The sequence below is a fragment of the Lepidochelys kempii genome, chromosome 10 (assembly GCF_965140285.1).
Source record: "Lepidochelys kempii isolate rLepKem1 chromosome 10, rLepKem1.hap1, whole genome shotgun sequence".
In the NCBI taxonomy this organism is placed as follows: Eukaryota; Metazoa; Chordata; order Testudines; family Cheloniidae; genus Lepidochelys; species Lepidochelys kempii.
Window position 1 is genome coordinate 77003257 of NC_136389.1, and position 25986 is coordinate 77029242.

Here is a 25986-nt window from a genome sequence, read left to right on the forward strand (position 1 = left end):
AAACAAAGGTGCAACAACAGCTTCATCATGGCCACTGACAAAAAGGGTGAGGAGAGGCTCTTCTGGAAGCAAATGGTGTTTCTTGGGCAACTGGCAAACCATTTCCCCACACACTGACCACCTCATTTTGCTGTGACTTCACTGACACCTCTTGATGTCTATGCCCCATGGGTCTGATAGCACAGAGGGCAAATAGTGTTTCTTGGGCAACAGACAAACCATTTGCCCACACACTGACCACCTCATTTTGCTGTGACTTCACTGACACCTCTTGATTTGTATGCCCCACGGGTCTGATAGCACAGAGGGTGGGAGTGGGTGTGTCCAACACATCATAAAGTGCAAAGTTGATAAAGTAAGTCACTTCATGGGGCAGCATGTATTGCAAGTTTTGACAGAATCTATAGAGCACTCTAGGGTCGAATGGTTAGACCACACTGCTGGTTCATTTCATTCTGGAGGGATACTCTATGATCCCACCAAACTGAGAGAGAATAAAAAGGAAAGGAAGTAACTGTGGCATGTTTTTACTCTGTATGCAATGCACAAGATGGCCCCGCAGGAGAAGAGTGTCTTTGTATTTCCGGGGGAGGACAAAAATGGATGGTAATGCTGGTGTAAATACCACCAGCTCATCTGGAAGACCTCATAGCTGACTTCTCCAGTACCAGCCCTGCTCTTGAAGCCCTCAGGATTCTTGCCCTTGGGGATTTCATTGTGCACGCTGACATCAGCACAGTACAGGCCTTCCTTGAAGTGATGGACTCTAGATTTTGCCCAGTGGTTCTGGCTTCTGCCCAAATTGGTTGTTGAAAACCAGAGATGTGGCTGTGGTACTGTTATTAACCAGTATTATAAAGCATCACTTTGTACAGGGAATATGATGGAGGCCCCTGATAAAACAAAGTGCCTTGACATGGGAGCAGTTGCCAGCTGATTTTCAAATGGGGTTTAAAGCCCTATAGGGTGAGCACCTGGCTATATTAGGCCCCTTGACAAGCCTCCTGGTTGACCTTGTGCTTTGACACCATCAATGTTTAGGAGTAATCAGTCACTCCTTATGCCTTTGCTGAGTGAGCCATATGGCATGGAACTCATTCTCTTTGAGCAGGCATCTCGGTCCACTCCTCCCTCCCCTTTTTAAATAATTAAACATCTGAAAATATACTTGATGGGGGGCATTTTCAGTTTCAAGCATTGCTGGCCCTTACATAGGAACCCTCCCCTCTCCTTTTTAATGATACCATAATCATTTGGATTCCTAAGCATGTGGTCTGGTTTGCATATTATTTGAGTATTGCTTTAACAATGATTTTATTTGTATTTTGAATGGCTGTACAAGAGCCTCTGAGTGTGTGTGTTTTGCTATATAAATACAATTATTGTTATGTACACCCAACCCAGTGTCAGACCTGACATTGTATGTTCACAGAATTGTAATGCTTCCCAGATGTTGAGCTAAACACATTGTCTCAATGGATCAACTATAAATATTGATTCAACATGTGCCAGTCTGCAAATTAATCATGTACAGAACATGCTGGTTAGGCCAGACTCATGTGCATTGCCAACTTTTCTCCATAATATCCAGTGTCCATTTATAGTTCAAGGGATGGAACACATGAAACAGGAATGTACACAGGTGAGTAGGTGATGTCAGACTGGAGACGTCTTAAGAGAAGTCCTGTTTCCTTACTGAAAGCACAGCTGCATCCAGTGACGTGGGTTATGGGCTTCTGCTTTGATCCGTGAATGGAAGCTACCCGAGGACGCTACTCTAGTAGCTAGTTTGAACATTACTGTCCGCTCCGTTTCGCTTCCATTTGGGTTTTACACTAAATGGGGGTGCTACAAACAAGAGTAGAAACCAACAAAAAATCCCTGTCTGCAGGGAAAATAAATAGTGCTCCAGCCAGCAGCATTTTCTGAACCTTCAAAGTTTGCTTCAGCCATGGAGCCACCCTTGGGGCAGGGTAGGTGGGCAATGTCCATCCTGTTCTGAATTAGATACATTCAATGGATAAACTTCAGTGTATCTGTGTCTCTATATTACCCAGCCACTTAACCCTACAATTATTTATTCACTAGAGTTTCTCCCCAGAATGGGATTCAATGTGATCCTCACGTCTTCTGGGTGAAGTACATCTGAATGCAAGGTGGCTGCTTTGCAGGATAAGCCGAGCCCCAGCGATCATAAAGTAAAGAGGAAAGCATCCAAGGGAGGTGCCATGTTATCACTCACTTGTCCCATGTGCTCTTCCTGAGCTAACTTGAGTCACCTACTTTCCAATTCAGTGAATGGCAGGGGAACGGATGGGAAAATAGTTGGCAGTGGAACACAGCAAATCTAAAGCAGACTCAAAAGTGGTAAGTCTTTAGAAGCTTAGATAGACACTACAAACACCTATTCTTTGTCTCTATTCTCTGTTCATCAAGAGCAGCAGTAGGTTTGTTTTCTACTCTTCAGATTACATTATCACAGAGCCAAGGCCTGACCGAGGCAAGCCGCAGAACAGTCCCAAGTAAAGCATGCTAGACTTTCTGTGCGCCCTGCAAGGCTAAGCGAAGGACAGGCATAAGCATAGCTCCGCAGTGTAAAATGACTTGGGATGGAACATTTGGGACCCATGTTTGAAATGCAAGAACCGGGTCCTGCGTGGAAAAGCAGCAGGAGGACGCAAACAGTTAATTGCATGAGCAAAAATATGCAGACGAACGCAAGAAACGGGTACTGATGTGCACAAAGTGTCTCCCATCTCCAGCTTGTGCAGGTAATGAGCTATTCTGCGTGTGCCCTTTGTGCCCAAATGAACATATTTTGCAGGTACAACTTAGAACCGTATTTTTGAAAATCTGTCCATTTCTATGGAATTAGCATTGGCCCTTGACACATTACGACAACAATCATTTGAAAGAAGTCCTTCTGTAATGAATTTGCTGTCCCATAGGCAGCAGTGTATTATCCATGAGTAAACTGTAGATTTGCTAGCAAGCAGCAGAATCCATGCGATGGCAACAACTTTACAAGAAAGCTGTGGAAAAGCCCGAACATCCTTACATCATAAATTGTTAAATCGCAGAAAAGGCTGCTCTGATCTTTAGCCATATTCCACTGTACGGGATTTAGTTTTCAAAAGGGTCTGATGAAACATCTTGAAGTACAATATCCAGTCCCCCATCAGAAAGCTTTTCCTCCTTGTCAGCTTCAGTCCTGTGATAGTTTACTAAGCATGGAGTACGTGCTTTGAGAGAGGCCAAAGATAAATTCATATGCTCCACAACTGAGCTGCTCGATTATTTCTCGTCTTCTCTTTGGCACACTTGTGTACCATGGGAGGGTTTTCCTGCTATTGTGTCTGCCATCAGTACTATGCTAACATCAGCAGCACCAAAGTAACAAGCAACTGAAATGCTTCAGAGATTGCAGCGCTCCCATTATTGTATTTCCTGCAAGGACACACAGAGCAGAGAGTTCAGACAGAACCAAAATCTTATGAATTCTACAATTCATGGAATCTTATTATAGATTTGTTGTTGCTTTAAAGAAAGAAAAGGTGATGACATGAAAGCAATCTGAGATTCGGGTTACACTCTCATATACAATCTCCAACACAGCCTGAAGTACGGCAGCGAAAGCCAGCTAATTAGAGCGCTAGGTACCATGTGCAAGGTTTGCAGTTTTACACTGACTTTATTCACTATCACAGGCACCTGAGACCGTTGCTGATATCCAGAATGGTACCGATTTGCAGCAGCCAAGAACACAACGACAAGAAGGGACTCCATTTAAGAGCAGGCTAAATGCATTTTCCAGCAGAAAATGGCAAATCCCTGCATACACACTGAACAATTACTGTAGTCTGCTAAAGAGACATTGCTAGCAACTGCCTTCATCAGTGCTATAAAACATTTCTAGACAGTCACTGTTTTATACTGCTCTCTTCGATTTTAAGACAACTCCTGAGGTCACTACTATGTTTTTTACTTAGCACTAAGCCAGGCAAACTCACAAAGAATTTTTTTAAGTCAGGACAGAATAAAGCTGGACCTGAGCATTTGGCTAAATAAGTAAAATTTTAAAAATATCTAGGTGATTTAGGAGCCCAAGCGCTAGTATCAAAAGTGCCTTAGATACCCTGGAGCCTATATCCCGCTTAACTTACAATGAGATTTAGGCTCCTAAGTGCCCAAGAGCCAGCTTTTTAGTGGCGTTTTGGCACACAACTCCCACTGAAGACACTTCTCAAAAGGGCACTTAGGTTTTTGTGAAAACTGCACCCAAGTCCTGTTTTCTGCCCCCAAAGACTTTATCACCTGCCTACAACAAGAAAAACACAAAATGAGACAGAGGACATTGGTTCAGGAAAGGCATGTGTGTCATGACTGTTGAGGAGAGAAAGAAGGGGATTGCTTGAGAAGGTGGGTTTTACGGAAGGGAATTTAAGGATGAGAGAAACGCTGATTTTGTAGCCTATAGGTACAGGTATTTGCTAGGTATGACGTAGGCATACGTTAAGGTGGTAATGCAATGAGCCAAGCCTCAAGACCTATAAGACAAAAGCTTTGCTAAACTAATCAAGGAATAAGACCCCAAAAGCCTTAGCATAAATAGTTAACCAGGAGTAAGCCCAGACCATAGGATATCACAAGACAGAATGCTGCAATGGCTAAACTGCTGACAGGTTACTACAAGATGCTAGTTTATACCAGCTTGGGATATTTTAAAGTTAGGAACATCGGCAGATGTCTGACCACAAGAAAACGATGGTAATTAATTGACATATATGCTAATAAGCTTGAGGTAAGCGGACTATTAACCTGTGGGAGAAGGGCACCCCAATATTAGTAGGGTGAGGAAGTACAAATAAGGAAAAGGGGATGAAACCCCTACTGAATATACAATACTCTTATCAGTATAACACCTTATAAAAGCTGTACCCCGGTGTGCGTGTTTTGGGAGAGGTAGCTCTTGGGAGAAGTCAGGAAGACGACCATCAGTGATGCTGACTGAGAAGATGAGGAGGAAGATAATGACTAACACTTCAGGTTGTTCTGCAAGAGATGGTGTGAGTATACGGACGGACGCTCAGATGCATGTGCTGTATTATCTCTATCTACCTTACTGGGCTGCAGTGTTTGTAACTCTGCTAACTCTATTAATAAAACTATTTCAAATTCAGACGGCTTTTCCTAAGTGTGAGTGTTGCAACTGGTTTCAGAGTAACAGCCGTGTTAGTCTGTATTCGCAAAAAGAAAAGGAGTACTTGTGGCACCTTAGAGACTAACCAATTTATTTGAGCATGAGCTTTTGTGAGCTACAGCTCACTTCATCGGATGCATACTGTGGAAACTGCAGAAGACATTATATACACATAGACCATGAAACAATACCTCCTCCCACCCCACTCTCCTGCTGGTAATAGCTTATCTAAAGTGATCACTCTCCTTACAATGTGTATGATAATCAAGTTGGGCCATTTCCAGCACAAATCCAGGTTTTCTCACCCCCTCCACCCATACACACACAAACTCACTCTCCTGCTGGTAATAGTTCATCCAAAGTGACCACTCTCCCTACAATGTGCATGATAATTAAGGTGGGCCATTTCCAGCACAAATCCAGGTTTTCTCACCCCCCCCCCACCCATACACACACAAACTCACTCTCCTGCTGGTAATAGCTCATCCAAACTGACCACTCCAGATAAGCTATTACCAGCAGGAGAGTGGGGTGGGAGGAGGTATTGTTTCATGGTCTCTGTGTATATAATGTCTTCTGCAGTTTCCACAGTATGCATCCGATGAAGTGAGCTGTAGCTCACGAAAGCTCATGCTCAAATAAATTGGTTAGTCTCTAAGGTGCCACAAGTACTCCTTTTCTTTTAGTGTTGCAACTGTGCACATTGGAGTTCCCAACTGAATAATAATTCTAACAGTACTGGGCCTGATCTTGGGACAAGAACTTACCAACCCCCAGAGTGTTACATGGGAATTCTTATGCAATCAATATCATTAATATACAATCCATAGGTCAGGCGACAATTTGGCAGAAGAGGGGCTGGAGAACTTCTGTCCAGCTGCTCTCTGCTCCTGAGAAGGCACAAAGGCAAGAGCAGAAAAGGGAGACACTGGGGCAGAAAGAGGAAAGGTCTGGGAAGAGCAGAGGGAGCAGGGGAGGGCAGCAGGGGAAAATGGGGGAGCAGAGATGGAGTGCACAGAGAGGTTGCTGGTGTCTGTAGTTTACTACCAAATACGCCGATGCTGAGCCAAGTTTGCTGCTTCACAGGACTGCTGAAGAGCACTTTAGAAAGGATGAAGGCAAACTTGGAATTGGGAAAGCCATTAGAGCAGGTGTGTCTGTTACGTATGGATATCCATCTGTTGTCACGTAGGTGACTCCCGACCCCTTTGTTCTCAATTGCTTCATTTATATTGCTGGCTCCAGAAGCCAGTACTATGCTGGGTATACCAGTGGTTCTCAACCCGTGGCCCAATCAGCACACAGCTGCGGCCCATGTGACATCCTCAGGGCCATACAGGTAGTATATATAGTGTGGATGTGACCAACATAACACTTAGAGAGCTACATATTTGGCCCACAATGGTAAATAGGTTGAGAACCACTGGTGTATACCATGGTGATTACACACTAGTAGTGTATCTATGGCTCCAGAGGTTTCTACTGTATTACCATGGTGTTCATTCACTTACTTCACTGCCTTCAGATGATACTGGCAGTATCCTACATGGCATTGCTGGTAGTGGGTGGTATGTCTACACTGCAATTAAAAATCCATGGCTGACCCGTGCCAGCTGACTTGGACTCATGGGGCTTGGGCTGCGGGGCTATTTAATTGCTGTGTAGACATCTGGGCTCGGGCTCAAGCCCAGGTTCTAGACCTCTGCAAGCTGGGAGGGTCCTAGAGTTCAGGCTGCAGTCCAAGCGGAATGTGTACACTACAATTAAACAGCCCCACACCCCGAGCCCTGCAAGCCTGAGTCAGCTGGCACGGCTCAGCTGCAGGTGTCTAACTGCAGTGTAGACACATGCTTACTCATGATGGCTTTCCTTTAATTTTGGTGAAACTGACCAAGAAAAATGCTCCTTTTCTATTATTCAGATTTGAATCCAATTAACTTGCCTCTATCAAAGGAAGCCAACTGCATTAATAAAATGTAAATGAAAACAGAGTTTTAGGCTTTCACTCAGAATGGGTGCTGAGATACTTTGAGATTTATTGGATGTGATGTGGTTCTCCCTCCCTATCTCAAAAACTCCTCCATAGCGAGAGACTTTGCTGACTCTAGCTGAATTTATTTTGTAGCCAGCAAAGATGAGATTTGTTTAGGAGAGTTTACTGTTGAAGGAAACAGGGAAACGGGCTGTTTGTTGGAATTCCTGGGCTGTTCTTCTAGACAACGGTTCCTCAAAATGTGCACATTACACTGGCAATGTGTCATCCCTGCCACCTATAGCCTCTAACTACAGAGGCATTACACAGCATGAAAAATACATCTCTGAGCACCTGCATTCCATTTCACCACTTACTATTCTCATCAGGTCCCCTGCAATACCTGCTTCAAGGCTTTGTACATCCCGTATGTGACCAGTAAATTAATAAGCATACAAAACTGTTTTGTCAGGCAGCTAGTTAGCTGAGTATCTCCTCTAAGTGATATGTGCTGTCATGTTCAGCAATTCATTACACTAAGCTACCCAAACAGAAGACCAGTACAAAGGAGTTCATGAGGCTTTAAAGTCTTCCCGGGTTGCATCCATCATTATGCATTTTCTCTGAGCCAGATGCAAACGGACTGAATGTTCTGCAGCTGTCATCGCCTCTCCGCACAGTTTAAGACAGCTGCCCCCGAGCTGAAGAGTAATTCACTTTTCATGATGTATCTCCAAAAGACTGCGCTCAGAAAGAATTTCATTTGGAGGGGAGCAGGCTTCTACTCCCGGAAAGAAGGAAACGTACTTTGCCGAAACACTTGATTTAGCATTCACAGCTGATTTTGAGCAGCCTTAAGTAGAACGCTGGCTCGGCCAGTGCAGTGATCATCAGCATGCATCTGGGAGGTGCACAGTTGGCCTTATTATAAAAGGTTATTAATGGCATTTCTTTGGAGGTAGTTGAAAAGGAAAGAAAATCCGTGATAGGGATGTACCATGAACCTGCCTCTGTCCAGGGCACCACACGGCAACTAATTTAGAGAGAAAATAAAGCCCCATGTCTGGTTCCCTAGCAAGGCGCTGTTACTGATTCCTCCTCTGAGTAAAAGAGAAGGGCTGTATTAAATATGTCCCTCTCAGGGCCGTTTGGCAGAGAGAGGCAGGAAACTTCCCTGCATGTGCTACCCACATGGCAAGGTCGAAACGTGGCAGTGCGAACGGAAGCCACCAGGCGGTTATCCCATTTCTGCGCAGGCTGGACAAGGGAGTGCAGTCAGGGGAGCCGCCCCCCTGCGAATGAGCTAGTGCTGTGCCCCTAAAGGACTACATCTTAGGAAATACATGACGGAGCTTAGAACTGGTGCCCAGGTTACTGCGCCAGACCTTCCGCTGGCATACAATCAGCATAGCTCCGCCGAAGTCAATGCGGGCGTAGGCTAAACATCAGGGAAGATGTCCCAGCCGATGTATTAGCTGGCAGAATAGTCTCCCAAGGAAAAGGCGCAAGCCTCATCACTTGGCACGTTTAAAACTAGGCAGATAAACTGGCGAACGATGTGAAAGGAACAATCCAGCATTGGCTGGGGACGGACTGGATGACTCAACAGGTCTTTGGCCAGTCTAATTTCTGGGGCAATGTCAGGAATCAGGGCCTGCAGCAGAGCTCGTTTCCAGGCAGCCTCATCAGGACAGCTGGTCTGCAGCAGCTGTCTGATTAGCCACGTAATCTGACTGGCTGCTGAGGCCAGCACGCCAGCTCTTAAGCCAGCAACAGCTCGCTGGCTTCTCAACCCTCATGCCCGCCACTGGGCCTGCGTTACCTTATTCCTGCTGCTCCTGCCTTGCACCCTGCCTTGCCTCTTTCCTGTCCCTGCCTCGAGCCCCTCCTTGCCTGATACCCTGTTTGCTCAAGCTCCTGACCTCCAGTTTTGACCCCCAGCTGTGGCTCCTGACTACGGACTCCAGCTCGACCCCCTGGCTCTGGTATCCAGTCCATCCTCCAGTTTTGAACCCTGGCTCTGGTGACTGGCTCTGGCCACTAGGCCTGCTGCCCATTCTGGCCACGAGGCTAGACCACCCTCATCCCGGTTACTTGACAGGAGAATCCCAAATGCACTTTCAAACCCACATATGGGCCAAACAGAGAAGAAATAAAAGAGTTTCTGCTGTGCTGTAGGGTCCACACAGAAGGACTCTGTGACCCATGCACACTGCAGAGGAGACCATTGTGGTGGGTATCTAATTACGGCTAGACTCTGGCTGGTATGCAGTAGTACACTATAGTAGCATCTGCATCGCTCCCAGCTGCTTTCTTCTTCTTCTTCAGAACATCAGTTTTTCATATAAGAAAATCCACCACTCTAAACTCCTAGATGTGAGAAAATGCAACGACAACCACCTGCAAATAGCCTGAAACAACAGGTCCAAAAGGTGGGAAATAGCCCCATTCCTTTCAGTGGGTTCTAACGCAAATGTCCAGTGAAGATACTTTAAAAGCCTACATTGTTACCGATTTCACTGCTCATCAAAGCAGGTAAGACAGGAGACAAAGGATCACACTATGAAGATCTACAGAATCTGCTCCGAGTGACAGCTTGTTTTGGTGCCAAAGCGAGTGGGCTTGAGAGACACCACTGCTCACTGCCTAAGGACACACTGGCAGGGCATCCAACTCGCAAAGAGGAAGTCAAGCCCGAAGAGCCCAGCAGAGCATGGATGATCATATGTTGAACATTGGCATAAAAGCGGCATCTCATGTTGGTGCCTCCAGTGGGCGGAGCTTATTTTCTGGGCAGAGTTTGGAAGAGTACCACCACCCTTCCCACACTCTATTTCAATTCCTGATGCCCCACCACAAGGCGGGGGGCGGGAAGAGATGGCCATGCCCTCGCACAGCTGAATTGCACTGGATGGGAGAAGCGAGCTTTTCCACTATTCCCATCCATAGCCTGCAGTAGCCAGGCACAAGCTGGTCAGCAGCCCCCAAAGCATAGAATGGGGCTGAGGATAGCTTCTCTCAGCCCTTCTGCACTCAGCACAGTTTCCTTCCACAGAAGCATGCTGAGCTGGGCCGTGCTCCAGCCCACTGCCTCTGAGTCTATGCTTCCAATTTTCTGAGGCTTTATAAACAATTTGCTTTGTAAACCCATCTTGGTATTTGTGGAAGTGCTGAAAAGGTCGAGATGTCAATAACATAAGACCTATACAACAGGATTGCGGCCATTTCAATCCCGCGCGTGGCACTTAGGATTCCTCCAGTGAGCAGCCAAAATGCAGGAGCTAAACAGACGAGATGACCCACTAGCTGTCCCTTCAAACACAACCAATCTGATGACGAGACGGGACAGGATCACATCCTAAAACATCTCCAGCTGTTCAGTGGCATGGTCTTATAGCTCAGGAATTCATCATAGCTCTTTAAACAAAACACATGACTAGGAAATTCTTGCAGTTGCTTTTGCTAAACAGAACCACATAGTTATTTCACAGGCAGTCTCAGAGCCACCCTCAGTGACGCTGTCTGATCGTAAACAACCGACACAGCTCTCCACAGCCCAGGACAATACAAATACTTGGAAAATGAACAATAGAAAGTTACTCCACCTGGCACTTGCCATGTACGCAGAGGTCAGTCTCATAAGGCCCACATGGAGTACCATCAAGAACCCGGTCTGCCACCAGCACAGGGGACTCCTTCCCCAGAGGAGAGCAGAAGAGTTCACAGGGCTTATCTGAAAAAAAAATACACAAGACCGGCAACTTCATTCAGCAGCAACCGCAGCATTTAGACAGAGCACCAGAATGTCTGATGGAACAAGATGCATGAATATAGTAATTATGTAACATGGACTCTACACAACAACACAGACAAGTACATATTTATCGATAACTATAAGCGGGCTCGGATTCTAACCGCCTCAGCTTTAAGGATGCTTGACCCATTGTTTCCATTCAAGCCCATCATTCTCCCACTCCAAGATGCACTGTTTATCTGAAGATGCAGAAAGGGGTAAAAAGCGAGAGGTATGGGAGACTTAAATCAGTGGCAATACTTGTCATTTTAGACCTGAATGAGTAACTTAACAAATTTCTCCTTCTCTTTCTGTCTTCTAGCTTTCCCTGCATAATTCCAATGAACAATCCTTGGTCTCTAGAATGGGTGCAAGCAGCCCATTGTGAACATTTCATTTACAAAATTCAAGCGGTGCAAGCTAGTTCTAAACGGACACATCGATCACGTGATTTGTTTCTCTTCTTGACTGAGTGTAACTCTTGAAGCCACGTTTCTAGTGAGAACATCTGTGTTCATAAATTTAAAACTCACTTTGCACAAATATTGGCTAAAATTTGCTTTCCTGCCAGCAAACTAGCTTGCTAGAAAGCAAACATATATTGCTGGAAAAGATTTGCATTATTTGCCCATTCTAGTAATAGGATATTATATCGTATATTTAGACATTTACTTTGGAAGGAACTGTGTGGAACTAGACGAATAATGGACTAAAAGGCTCAAAATATATAATTAACAGCAGGTGCCATGGCTCTTGGGAAACACACTGTATGTATTTGCAATATTCTCAGAGTAACAGAGCGAGCTGTTTCGATTTCCAGAACTCACTCCTGCTCTCTGCTGCACACGGACTGTGTCAAAGGGTATGTCTATACTGCAACCACTTGGTGCGACTGGACCTCGAGGTGGCACACCCGAGCTAGCTCGGATCCTGGAATAAGGAAGCTGCAGGGTGAGCTTTAGCCCAGGCTATGCTCACAAGCAATTATCTAGGGCTCCGGGTGGGTTTGTACAGCCAGGACTGAAGCCGGTGCTGCCCTAGTTTCACTGTTCTGGGACCCGAGCTAGCTAGATTAAAGCTAGCTTGGGTACATCAGTTCAGGCGGCCATCACAGCCTATGACTGCAGCACTGACATACCCAGAGAAAGAACCTACTGACTTGCTGATGTCGGCGTTGGCCTATACCAAAGTCCGCATCCTCCCCAGAGCTCGGTAGTGTTCAATTTACGAGACAGGAGGCCAGGTTCTCTGATACACTAAGGCCATTTGTATAGGTCCCTTCCTGCTCTAGATTCCCCTTGAATCAAGAACTTGCTTCTCTGCAGCCCATCTCTCTAGTATGTCTGAGCAGAGTTCTAATGCAATGGAGAATCAGGGCTGGCTAGAGGTTGGTTCAGGTCTGTCTCTATTCTAATGCTCAAGAAACCTTCACTGTGTGGAAGCCTGGAACCAGAAAGACATGGGAGAAGGTGGTTTGGAGTTTTTTATATGCGTAAACCAGACCTGTCAGCACTCCAAGAATGCCAAGCCAACCTGCGCCCTGCCCAGCAGTCTTGCTTTGGGGAGGCGTGTCCTATCAGTGCTCAAAGTCCTTGCCTTCCCCCCACTACCCTCTCAAATCAAAGCAAATTTCTCAATTGCAGGATTTTGACATCATTTTCTGCGAAAGCTGCACAAGGACTGGCCTGCATAAGGGAGTGCCAGTCTGGCTGTTCCTGGACAGCCTCTGCTCTGGCAGCTGTGAACAACTCCGAGTGACTCCTCTACCACGTGTCGGGAGATGTTTCTAATTCACAGCCTTAGCTCAAATGAGCCGTCCTCTCCATAGCGTATTAAGGTACGCCAGTGTACATTAGGAACCATACTGCAGGCAGAGGATCGGAGCATATGCTCCTCTGCACCTTTGTAAAGCAGAACCAACCCTGCTCAAGTCAGCTGAGACGCTTTTGGTTTTTTAGCTCCTCCCGCCTTAATTTGCCACCAGGCCCAAGAATGGCAATATCCCTCCCCTCTTGCTGAAGGCAGCTCCCTCAGGTGTTCGCCAGCACCTCTGGGAGTGCAGGTCAGAGAGGGGCTCTCCAATGCAGGGGGTTCTTCATGGAGCATCCAAAGCACCCACAGCCCCTGCTGGCCCAAAGAAGTGCCCTAGCTGATTTCTGGCTGCTCCTAAAGCCAGACTGATGTGGCAGCCACAGCAATAAGGGCAAGAGGAGAATAAAAAATGTTAGCTCCTCATGTGGCCTAAATGGGTCAAGTATCCTGATTATTATTCTGCAAATGCTCCCTAATAGAAGTCCTTGTCCCCTTGGGGAGAGCTGGGGTGCTGACTCCATCAAGGGAAACGGAACCCCTGAAAGGCGACGGCAGCCCTTTAAAAAACAAACCAAAAAAAACAGAGCACACCCTTCCTATTACTGTGTGATGAGAGCCGAGGAATTCACAAAGGATGGCAATGGCACTGTTATGAGTGGGGTAGTGATGATGGATTTCAGGGAAGTCGACAGCCAAAGCACGGGGACTATATATCTCAGAAGCAGCCTTGCCAGCGGAGCCTTTTTATTCAGGAACCTTTGAGAAGTGCCGAGTTGCAATTTCATAGGCTGCAATTACTCCCGGCATCTGTTATTTTGCTTCCTTGAAAAGAGCTTGTGAAATGTTCTAAACGGTTTATGGACGACGTCTGCTTCCGCGGAAGGAAAAACATAAGGATTTTTTTATATATATTTGCACTGTTGGGATAACAGAAGAACTCTTGAGCTATTTGCACTGTTAAAAAAACCTATATATATATATATATATATATATTCAAAAAAACTTAACAGTGCAAATAGCTCAAGAGCTCTTCTGTTATCCCGTTACCCCCAGTCAAATGGGAGACAGGTTGCCCTGTAGATGAGAGCGCTTCCCCCAGGGTTCTGCAGGAGGTCATGTGAGTGATTCAATGGGTGACATTTTCCCCTATGCATCAGCGTTCAAACTGTTCTCCAGCACAGCATCTAGGGTGCATCAGGGAGAGCCCAGCGTGGTATCTGGGTTGCACCAGGGTTCTAGGGTGCCGTCTGTTATAGGAAACATAAACCCGAGGATCTGACTGCAACAGCAACCGTTAGTCGGTGGATACTGGCACCCATGTCAGCTAACTGAGGCCAGGAAATAAAGTTCAGTCTCTCCCCCAGTGCTCTTGTGTGTCACCCCCATGATTACCAAACACCGGTGATCAACCGCACACAGCTCTTTCCACAAAGTTTTGCTATTTTCCTTCACTTTCTGTCCTAAGCGGCTTTGCAATGTCACCATGCCCAAAGTAAACCGGTGCTAGGTTCCACTCTGGAGTTGGTTGCCTCCACTGAGGGTAAAACCAGTTCCTGTCTCAACGGCTTGGAAAGCAATCTGTAATCTGTCCAGACGACTGTAACTGAGGTTTTCACTGCTTCTGCACATCAACTTCTTTTTTAAACTACAAATTAGGAAGGACTTTGGGCCGTGTTTATCTCCGCTATAACTTCATTGAAAGCAACACAGTTACACCACAGACCTCTTTGGCCCTATGCATTAAGCATGGTGTGAGTAAAAATGGCAAGGAATCCTGTGATTTGTACGTAGCATTGGATGTGGAGCTTCCTCAGAGAAGAAGTAGAGAGGAAGCAACCATACGTGATGTCAGTACATTAAATGAGCTTAAGAGCTAAGACCAATTCTAAGAGAAAACGTCCCGTCAGCCTGCAACGCTCACGAGGATGGGAGATTCACAGACAAGCCATTTGCAGAGAGACCAGGCCAACAGCAGAAGGGTTTGGACTGCATAATGCAGAGTAGCTGATGGGAATTGGATTATTCTGGATGGAAGAGGGAAATGGAAGTGGTGGGTGGCCAAGAAGGGTGGTAAAACCACACAGTGAAATTGTTAAGCAGGTTCTCACTTCTGCAAGAGACTAAAGGAGGCACGTTGTACGTGTATCCGAGCAGAAAGAAGCGAAGAACCAAGGCTGCTGGACCAATACTTTTAGCCTCCTGGGTGCCGAAATAATAATAATCAGGTGGACAAGCTCCTGGAGGGAACTGGGGTTGAGGAAATAGTCTAGTGGAGCCACTGAGAGGGATTTAAATAGGAAGCTCTGCAAACCAAACTACGAGAGGAAGTCAGGTGAAGAAAGGTACTTCTGGGGCTGAATTCTTTGAATGACTGTGATAGCTGAACCATTATCTGGACTAGGTCTAAGGCAAAAAGGTTCAAAACTGAATGAGTGTCTGAAAAATTGGTGTATACAAATGAATTGTTAGCTTTACTGGTACTGCAGTGCAGGTTGCGTATTTGCTAGTTTTTAGGAACAAACGAGGCCTATAAAAGTGGGATGGGCTCCATCTGCACAGACAGGGCATGCATATACTAGCAATGGGGAGCTCTGTTTGTGGGGGTGGTAGAGATTAAACTAGCAGACAAGGAAGGAGGAGACATCAAGGAGCCATACTGCAGCCAGCAAAAAGGAAGAAAGCTAAAATAAACAGAGAGGCGAGCAAGGCAGAGACAGTCTAAACCTGTACGGGAAGACTTTGGAACAGGAACTGAATACCTGGAGGGCGAACAGCTTTCAGCCCAGCAGTAACAAACCAAAGCAAAATTCCTAGGAGACCCTGGAGTTAACAAGTACAGGTGGAAGGAGATGTTTCTCTGAAACTTTTAGGTAGTGACAGAGTGACATCTGGGAATTTGTACCGAGCCCTGAGCAATGGAAAACATTATAGAAATGGGGAAGATACTGAACAGCAGTGACAGAGCAGAAGGAATGGGGACTGGAACATGTCCTACCTGTTTAGGAATGGTTTTAGTATCAAATCCAAGAGCAACTGAAGGAAAGAAACAGACAGACGCTAGAGGCCTGATCCAAGGCCCACTAGAGAATCCAAGTGATTTTATTGGGCACTGGATTTAGACCTCCAGGAATTAAGGTGAGAGAGTAGTTAATAAACAAAAACTCTCAAGGGCAGGAATAGAAGAACCAGGATAGGGCTAGAAGATGCACCGAAGTTAGACAAGTCGTTATAAGAGAAACTACTGAAGAGAATCACTTCTTACTCAAAGACGTGGGGATGCGCTTCAAGAATTCTTCCATAATCCCTGACTTGAAAAGTCCCTAACTAAGGCCCGATTCTGCAAAGTGCTGGGTGCTATTCAGGAGGATCTGCACCTCCTGCAAGATCAGGACTCCAAGTAGCCAGTACAGCTTTAGAACAGCATCTGCTATTCCCCTACTGATTAGAGGGTTTGCAATCCACTGTCACCTCTGCCCTCCTTAGGTTGCTTGATAGCTGGGCTGGGCAGTCACAGGTCTCATTTTCAAGTAGCGATACCCAGAAGTACCTCCCCCCCACAGCCCCATCAGTGGTGTTTTCCTTGCCTTCTTTTGTGAGAAGAGGGGACTTGCAATATGTTTCTGATGCACGACACTGTTAATATAATTAGGCAGCTTTCAGCTAGAAAAGGGTTTTAAAAATCAATTAATAAATGGGGGATCCAGATGAGACCTTCAAAAACATCAAGTGGAGTTGGTGCCCAAATCCCATAGAGTTTCAATTGTTCTGGGGCATCTAACTCAGTTAGAGTTACTGGAAAACTCCCGCCTAACTGAGTAATCATTTTCAAACAAACCCCATTGGGGCTGGGTGTGAGCATCTCTTACTTATACAAAAGAAATAAAGGGCAGAAATTTTATATTATTCACTATGGCCCAAATTAAGTCCTGGCGTAAATGTTTGCAGTTCCTTTGGAACTGCTGACACCAGAGCTGATTGTGGACCACGGCGAATAATACAGCACATTTCTGCAGACTTTTTTTTGCATAAGTAATTTCATGTGCTGGGATAACATGAAGGAAGTTTGCTGTTGTTGGCTTTGATGAGAAATGAGCCAAGACTGAAATATGTGAGCTGATGTCCAGTGTTAACCTTTTCTACCCACTGCAGGCGTCTCAGCTGTGCTGTGGGGCAGGCCTGGCTTTCAGCTGAGGGACTGCTATCATAGAAACAGCTCAGCAGCATTGCTTTCTGGGCAGGACAGGCCAACTTTGGCACAAACATCCCTTTTCCTGGTGGCACAGCAAGCAGTACTGGGGGACTCTAAGTGCTGGAGCACTGTGCATCAGACCTGATTTGTTGGGTGCTAACGTCTGAAGGGGACAGAAGGTGCCAGATGTGTAAGGGCACACAGCAGCTGAAGGTGTAATTTCCAGGTTGGATAGATGTATGCACACTAGCTTTGATCAAACTAGTGCACTATAAATAACAGCGTGGCTGTGGCCCAGGCTAGCCACCCAAGTACATACTCAGGGTCTCAGATAGGACTCTACTCGGGGCAAGCTGAGGCTACCCCTGCTATTTTTAGCATGCTAACTCGGTCAAAGCTAGCGCGAGCTGGAAATAAGGAGCTGCAGTACAGACATACACTCAGTGTTGATCAAAAACCCTGCTCTGCACCATTTCAGTATGGCCTTGAGAGGATCAGCTCACACGAGTGTGGCCTTGTACATTTATCAGCAGATGGTGATAAAAGGCACCTATTTCTCCAGAAACCAGCTTAGCGAATCTCATCTTTCATATAACCTAATCGTCTCAGAATGACTGTTTAAGTCCGCCCAAGCACGTATCGAGACTTTGCCAAGGAAAATTGTTTCAGAATAATGACAAACTTAAATACAAGTAGATGTACAAACATGCTGAGGTGGGCAAGGATTCATGCAAGTAACATCCCAACGTGAATCCTCCTTCTTGCTTTCAGTTCCCTATTTTGCTTCTGTTGCCTCATGTTAAAAATCATCAGAAAGCTCCAATTCCCATGGTACCTGCCTATTCAGATGGGGACATTTTAATTAGTTCCATAACCTCTCCCAGTCTCTCAAGTGCTGTGGTTACACCCCAAGGCTGCCTGTAGAACTGGCCTGCCCAACAGATCTTGTTGACAGGCTAAAAACAAGGGAGATAAGATGGTCATAAGAATCAGGAATTCCCTTTAACTGCCCTTCAGATCTACCGTCTGGGGATTACACCACAGCTGTCTCCGCTGACAAATGGGGGCCAGCAGGATCAATCGAGAAGGGCTGAAAAACCACGGGAAAAAAGTGGTGAGGAACTATATAGAAAATTGGTGAATTTACCATCAATGATGACAGCTGTCAAGAGGCTTTTCTTCTTGTTGGTATATCTGTCATGAGACTGGCATTGCTGGTCCCTGAAGCTAGGCACTCCTTTAGGGCAGGGTAAATTTTCACAAACTGTGTGTTCCACACTGGCTCCCCGGCAGTTCTTGCCTCCTGGCCCAGGGCTATAATGGGGAAGACAGACCAGTTATCAAGTGGGAGAGGCACAGGTAGTCACAGGTACATTGTTGCTTATCTTTCTCTGTCCAAGGCAACTAATCTAAGCTAATATATTGTGCCATTCCCCTCAGAGATCCCAACTGCACACTTACTTATGGTAGGCCAAATTCTGCCCTCAGATATTCAAATAGCTCCCACTGAAGACAACACAAGCTTTGAGAGCACACCTTTAGACAGAATTTAGCTCTATGCTTCACATCTAACGGACTCACCAGAAACAGCCATTTGGAAACCAGATTAAAGCAAGGTTCTTTGGAGATATGTGCTCTGTAGGCATAAATATAATGCTGCCCATACTGTATGTATTTTGGATGAGGTGTAAAACCAAGGTGCTGGTCCATTGTGGTCATTAATAGCCCACATGTAGACTGGTGGGGGAATGATCAGCCATACCCAAATCAATTCTCAGCCCATCCCTCAGTGTGATGCTTCACAGGGCTATCCACAATAGTGAGGCACCTCTCTACCACCTGCCCTTAATAAATAAAACATCTTAAACACAAAGGAGGATTTCTTGTTATAATACAGTCATTTATCACATCCTTTCTGAAGGATCATTTCCTTCTCTTTTAAGCACTTTTTCCCCTTGAGAAACAGGGAATTAAAAATATACAGCAAGAACAGTATGCATGGTGCTATGCTATGTGATCACAAAGAGAAGATACACTGAAATACAACAAATAGTTCTCTGTATTTTTTTCCCCCATCTCCACACTTCTCAGGACAGGTTTTCCCCCCATTCTCCCACCCCCATCTGGAACAAATGTAGCAATTTTTATTTTCAGCATAAAAGTATTCTTTTCTAATGTTTATTTCATCACTGAAAAAAAAATATTACGGGTGAGCCTGCCCTCAGTTCCTTCTCCAGCCAAACATCTCTGAAGGCCCTAAAGCCTTTGTGGCTTTGGGATAAACACTGATGAATGGATTGATTAAGGTGAAACTCTGATAGAGCCTTAGGTAAGAATTTAGGGTGGGGATGAAAAGAGACCTTGTTCTTAAAGAACACTATAAAGGGGGGCGGAATCTGCCACCAAGGCTCCAATCTCCCCAGCGCTACAGGCTGATGTGATGTGGACCAAAAAATCCATTTTTACGGATAAATGCAACAGAAAACAGGCTGCCATTCATTCAAATGGAGGTATCAAAAGTAAGAGTACCAGGCTGAAGTTGCAGTTCAGGGCAGGATTTCTCATCTGTGGACAGAGAATCCCCAACCCCTTAATAACCACGGACAATACCAAATAAGCAAATATGGAGAATCTTTCTACTGGAGGATTGTGGCCAAATGGACCTTAATCAAACTAAATGATAACCCTAATTTCTTTAGATCCAACACATAATCCAGGATGATTGAGAGTGGCACCAGATCAAGCAGGAGGCAGTGACAACAATGCCAATGGAAGAATCTCTTCCATTTCTGCAGGTAAGTAGTGCAGACTGATCTCTTTCTACTTTTCAGTAACACCTGTTGTACTTCTAAAGAGCAGGAGAAATGTAACCCCATAAACCATCTAGGAGCCATGCCCTGAGATGAAAAACTGCTAGGTTGGGATGAAGCACCCGACCAGCATCCTGTGACAGGAGATGAGGAATGGTCGGGAGCTCAAACAACGGTTGGACAACTAGGTGAAGCAGGTAAGGATACCAAACTTGTCTCGGCCAGGTCAGCACTATAAGGATAATTCTGACTCTGTCATGTCCGATCTTGTTAATCTCCCTTTGTATCAGCGGTCTTGGAGAAACACATAGAACAGACCCTTTTTCCAAGATAGAAGGAAGGTGTCTCTTCAAGAGTGCTGGCCCAGACCTGCTCTTGAACCGAAAAGGGGACACTTCCTATTCCTGGAGATAGCAAAGAGATCCACCTAGGGCAGTCCCCACTTTAGGAATATACTGTGGAGAATTTAGGTGCCTAGCTCCCACTCATAATCCTGGGAGAAGTTTCTGCTGAGCACATTGGCTGTGGTGTTCTGTATGCCTGGGAGGTAGACTGCTGAAATTTGGATCTGATGAGCTATGAAACAATTCCATAGTTTCATGGCTTTGTAGCACAGGACACATGAGAGGGAGCAGATGTGCTCGGACTGACTCAGAATTGTTCTGAGAAGACTTGTGTCTGGAGCTTTAAATTCTTTAAACTATACTGGGTGCTGCAGACACTCAGACCTGGTGTCTAGAAACACGAAGCAGAGTTTCCTACTTCAGGAATCTCACTTTCACAAAGTAACTGGGTTTCAGCAAACTCTATTCTGTAAAGTAACAGAGAAAAAGAGTGTGAGTGTGTGTGTGTGAGAGTGTGTGTGTGAGAGAGAGAGAACTTATAGCAGTAGTAAGCCAGACACAGCAGGCCATGTATTTACTGTACTCTTAACAGTGGTTCTGGCTTTAATCTTAAGATTTCATTAACACGTGAGACACTTTTTTATGAATTTGCTGCTAGGAATTTAAAGCCAGCAGCCCTTATTATGGGCATTATAATATAGTAAGGACTAGATCCACTAGAGTACTGAGCACCTCCTAGGCTTCCCCAAATCCAAATGAAGCGAGTGGGGGTTGAAGGAGGTTATCACCTTGCAGAATTAGGGACTAAGACAAGCATGCTGTATGGCTGAATGTAACTGGCGGCATGGGCCTGCCTCTCTAATTATGGAATAAAATGGATGTGCCTCCCACAATGGAGTGGCTCCTATATCAACAGGTGTCTCCGAAGCATGCATCAGGGGAGGAAAGCATGGGTGAGCTTTGGTTTTGGATGCATATTAAATATATTTTATTGTATATGTAATGTACAGTTTATAACATATGCAAAACTCTCTCTCCACGCAAGCACATATAGGGATTGTGCCATAATCACACCATACGTCTATGCAGATATACACATATATATATCTGCGTATGTACACATATTTATATTTATATAGGAGGCCCAATCACTTTTTCAAAATTAGAGAGTTAGGAATATCCAACTGAACATTGCTCAGGGCCTGATTTTGGATACAACATACAAAATTATATCCTACACACAAAATGTACATACCCACACATATTTCAAAGACTGCTTTTTAATATAGACTCTCTGCCATGGTGACTTATCGGCAACATCACAGTGATGCCAGGTAAGAGCCACAAATCAACTTTGAGAATGAAACCTGGATCTGGATCCAAATTTTGTTAGTTCAGCCCATCTCTAATAAAACTCTTTGGAGCGAGCTGTAGCTCACGAAAGCTTATGCTCTAATAAATTGGTTAGTCTCTAAGGTGCCACAAGTCCTCCTTTTCTTTTTGCGAATACAGACTAACACGGCTGTTACTCTGAAACCTGTCTTTGGAGCTTGAGTCTGGGTTCACAACTTTCTCAGGTCATTACAAGACATCAGTAGGCTAAGAAAGGTGAAATTCGAACCACAATGGGGATTTTAAAGATGCTTTCAAAAAAATATTACATAGTTACAAAGTAACACTTGTCGCTGAGAACACAAAGGTTACCTAGTCTAATCTAATCTAGTCTGATCTACCTGTATACAGAACTAATGTGTCTTACCTACATACTGTTGGCAAATCATACAAAACGCAGGTTCTGAAATGAAAATCTGTCTTCTATCTTGTATCTGTTAAACAGCATTGTGTTTGGTTTAACAACCTGGAACTACCTTCCTACCTGAACTCGTTCTAAAAAATATGTCTATATAGGGGGCTCACAAACCACAGTAATGGGGCTAGACAGAACCCATGTTTGTTTACGTGCTGAGGTTTGTGTTCCTGAGGAGGTAGGAAATACAGTATCCAGGTATATATAATTCAGAAACTCATGTCCTTTATATAAAACTGAATTATGCTCGGATTCTAAAAATACAACTCCATTGGCATATGCACACAGGGGGTTTTCACTGCTGAACATAAAAAACAAAAGAAACTAACAAAAAACACAAAAAAACCCCAGCGATGATCGTACAGTCATATCCCTTCCTGTTTCTCTGCAAATTATTTTCATGTGTTTGCTGATTGCTTCCCTTTCTGTGCTTATCACAGTTTGTGACACTGTAGCCATGACATTTCCACCTCTCCAGACAGATTTTGTGCAGCCCTTCTAACTGGCCAGGGGAAGGGAGGGTCCAGCTGCTCTAGGGGCTGAAGGGGCCCAAGGTGTAATTTAGACAGCCTTAGGGGCCAGTCAAAGTTACAATAGCAGGGCTGTCATATGGGCTGTGGGACTGCCATACAGGCTTCAGCACTGTATGCTATGAACCCATTCTGCCGTGCCCCTCCGGCCCCCAACACACCTACACCAGACCTTGATGGCCAGCCTCATGGCGGTCTTCCATAGTACCTGAACCAAGGGAATTCTCCCCCAGCTGGAACTGGGGATTTTAGGACTCCGTTATGCCACTCCACCCTTTTAGGCGGCATAAAGGGGCTGGGGCAGAGATAAAGATCACTCCCTGACTCTAATTCAGCATTGGTTTTTGATCCCCCCGCTCTTCCACACAAAGGCACTCCAAGCTTTGGGCAAGAATGGAAGACAGCAGAGCTCTAAAATTAGAACGTGCAGCCTGGGTAACAATGCCCTACCATGCAACCAGTCGTAGGTAATTCCTGCAGACAGTCACACAAACTGTAGAAGTCAAAAGCCAAATCAAGCAAGTAAAGCAACTGGTTTAAAAAATACTGTGTCCCCCACTGGCTCAAATGTCAGCTGGCAGGAACACACACACACACACAAACAAATAAATCTCCTAGCCAATATTTTTGGACAGCAAATAAACCAGCTGCAGAAGACCACGGGATGCAGCCAGGAATATAAAGTGACAGAAGATCACATGTGTGTTCCCCACCAAGAATGTATATGAGCAAAAGAATTTTAAAATCAACATGCAATCTCGGAGGCTGCAAACCCTGTAATTTAATGAGTGAGACAATGAATGGATTTAGGTTTCGTCAGCAGTACGGTTAAGGAGAGTTTCAAGCCAGCTTCAGCTGATAACAAAGAAGCCACACCGGTCTCTCGTAGAATAAAAAGGTAGAAAGTAAAATCAAGCCTGGGCTTTACAGAAATGCAATCGCAGCTCAGCAGCGTTTCTCTGAAGTGATTGTTGTGCTGTCCACAGTTTCAGGTTTAATTTAAAAAAAATATCAGTCTCTAGCTCTCCTGGTTGTGAAGAAGCCCTCCAACATAGGAACAGAATTGACTCTGCAGAGTGCTTTCAACAATAGCTATGCCAACTGCCCCACCCATCTCAGTGAGAGGTTATGATTCAGATGCCGAGCAGTGATCATTTGGACGGCAACACTGTTCATTGTTTTATCCCTCATACAAGGAAGGAGAGGGAGGGTCACAGATCTGCACCACATCCCCTAGATCAGTCGTTTTCAAACTTTTTTTCCTGGGGACCCAGTTGAAGAAAATTGTTGATGTCCGCGACCCAACGGAGCTGGGGATGAGGGATTCAGGGTATGGGAGGGGGCTCTGAGGTGCGGGAGGGGTCAGGGCTCTGGACTGGGAGTGCAGGCTCTGGGGTGGGGCCAGGGATGAGGGGTTTGGGGTGCAGGAAGGAGTTCCAGGTTGGGGGGGAGGCTCAGGGCTGGGGCAGGGGGTTGGAGTGCGGGAGGGGGTCAGGGCTCTGGGCTGGGGATCAGGGGTTTGGAGTGCAGGAAGGGCTCCAGGTTTGGGGGGCAGCTCAGGGCTCTGGGGTGGGCCCAGGGATAAGGGGTTTGGGGTGCAGGGAGGAGTTCTGGGTTGGGGGAGGCTCAGGGGTGGGGCAGGGGATTGAGGCACAGGCATGGACTTACCTTTGGCAGCTCCCGGTCAGCGGTGCAGCCAGGGTGCACCGCTGACCGTGCTGCACCCTGGAAGCGGCCAGCAGCAGGTCTGGCTCCTAGGCAGAGGCACGCAAGTGTCTCCACGTGACTCTTGCCCGCAGGCGCCCCCCCCAAGCTCCCATTGGCCGGAGCCAGTGCCCAGGGCAGGGGCAGGGCATAGAGCCCTATGGGCCTCCCGCCTAGGAGCTGGACCTGCTGCTGGCCACTTCCGGGGCACAGTGCGGAGTCAGAAAAGGTAGGCACTAGCCTGCCTTAGCCGGGCAGCATGCTGACAGGACTTTTAACGTCCCAGTCGGCGGTGCTGACTAGAGCAAGGCGACCCAGCGCCTTACATGCTGTGATCCAGTACTGGGTTGCAACCCACAGATTGAAAACACTGCTCTAGATGATGACTCATTCTGGTCCCACAAGTGGCTGGTGTTTAGGAGATGTCATCACTTATTTATCTTCCTGATTCAAACAGGTGGCAAGCCCAAGGACCAGCCATGGAGATATTCAAACCCCACTGAGTGGAGCCACGCAGCACCTACCATCATATTATGAATATCTGTCCCTCGCCCAATCTGAGTCCTGCATTCAGAAACCTCAAGGCACTTTACAAAGGGGGCTAAGGATCACTATGACCATTTTATAGATGGGGGAACAGACATTCGTCCCTCCCCTCAGCCCATCCAATCTCCACTCCTCTCCCAGCAGAGACCCTGGTCTGTGTGGAGAGGTCTCTGCACAGTCTGGTGCTGGGACACCAGCTCAGCCCTGACCCAGCCTGGGCACTGATCAAGAGGAAATACAGTTTCATTTTCATTCCAATCAGCATCTCATTTCACGTTATGTCTGTGTTTGACTTGGGGCAGTAGGACGCCGGAGATGGTCCCCACTGCCCTTGGGTTTAGCTGCCCACCCCAGGCCTGACCCCTTTTTGCCACCCTGGCAGCAACGTTTCCCAACATACCGCGCGTTAAAGCATCCTGAGGACAAGACGACTTACGGGGGATTGTCGCATTTCCGCTGTCTGAATCGGGCACCGGTGCCACACGTCCTGCTGCACATGCTCCACTGACTCCACGTGCTCCAGTCTCCATCAACGTGCTCAGGAATGGGAGTTTTACTGACGCATTCCCCAGCTCGGCACCACTGAAACACAATGAGGTTAGCACAGCACAGGCAAAGGCCCCTGATCCCACAGACACTTGTGCATGGAGTTAATAAGAGGATTCCCAAGCATACAATCACGCATGTGTGCAAGTGTTTGGAGCTTCAGAACTAAGGAAAGCAGGACATGTTTTGGTTACGGCTGGAAAAAAGGGAGAGACATGTGGAAAACTGAGCTTTGTCTTCAACCAATGTAAACCAAAAGGGTTTACAGTGACTGCAGGATGGAGCCCTCTGTTGTAACTTGCACAATAACACAGACGATTACCTCAGTAATTCATAGATTAATAGATTCCAAGACCAGCAGGGACCACTGGATCATTTAGTCTGACCTCTTCTATAATAGGCCATAGAACAGTGGTTCTCAACCCATTTGCCATTGTGGGCCACATATGCAGATCCCTGTGTGTTATGTGGGCTGCACCCACACAGTACATATATTACCTGTATGGCCCGGAGGATGTTCCATGGGCTGCAGCTGTGTGCTGATTGGGCTCCAAGCGGCCTACAGATTGAGAACCACTGCCACAGAACTTCCTCAAAATAATTCCTAGAGCAGATCATTTAGAAAAACATCCAATCTTGTGATGGAGAACCCACCATGACCTTTGCTTAATGTTTAATTAGCCGCCCCTTATTTTCAGTCTGAATTTGTCTAGCTTCAACTTCCAGTCATTGG

The 25986-nt window shown here is 46.0% G+C and overlaps 1 protein-coding gene across 3 annotated transcripts in view; it reads right to left on the reverse strand.

The window, feature by feature from the left end:
• The window catches only part of ADAMTS17 (ADAM metallopeptidase with thrombospondin type 1 motif 17), a 256462-nt gene that overhangs the window by 91567 nt on the left and 138909 nt on the right, over positions 1–25986 (reverse strand). For all 3 annotated transcript variants that reach the window (XM_073304275.2, XM_073304274.2, XM_073304277.2), the window contains exons 12-14: positions 25144–25289; positions 18114–18280; positions 10778–10905 (exon numbers count right to left, since the gene is read on the reverse strand). In XM_073304275.2, coding sequence (XP_073160376.2) covers positions 10778–10905; positions 18114–18280; positions 25144–25289 — 441 coding nt within the window. The remainder of the gene's footprint in view (positions 1–10777; positions 10906–18113; positions 18281–25143; positions 25290–25986) is intronic.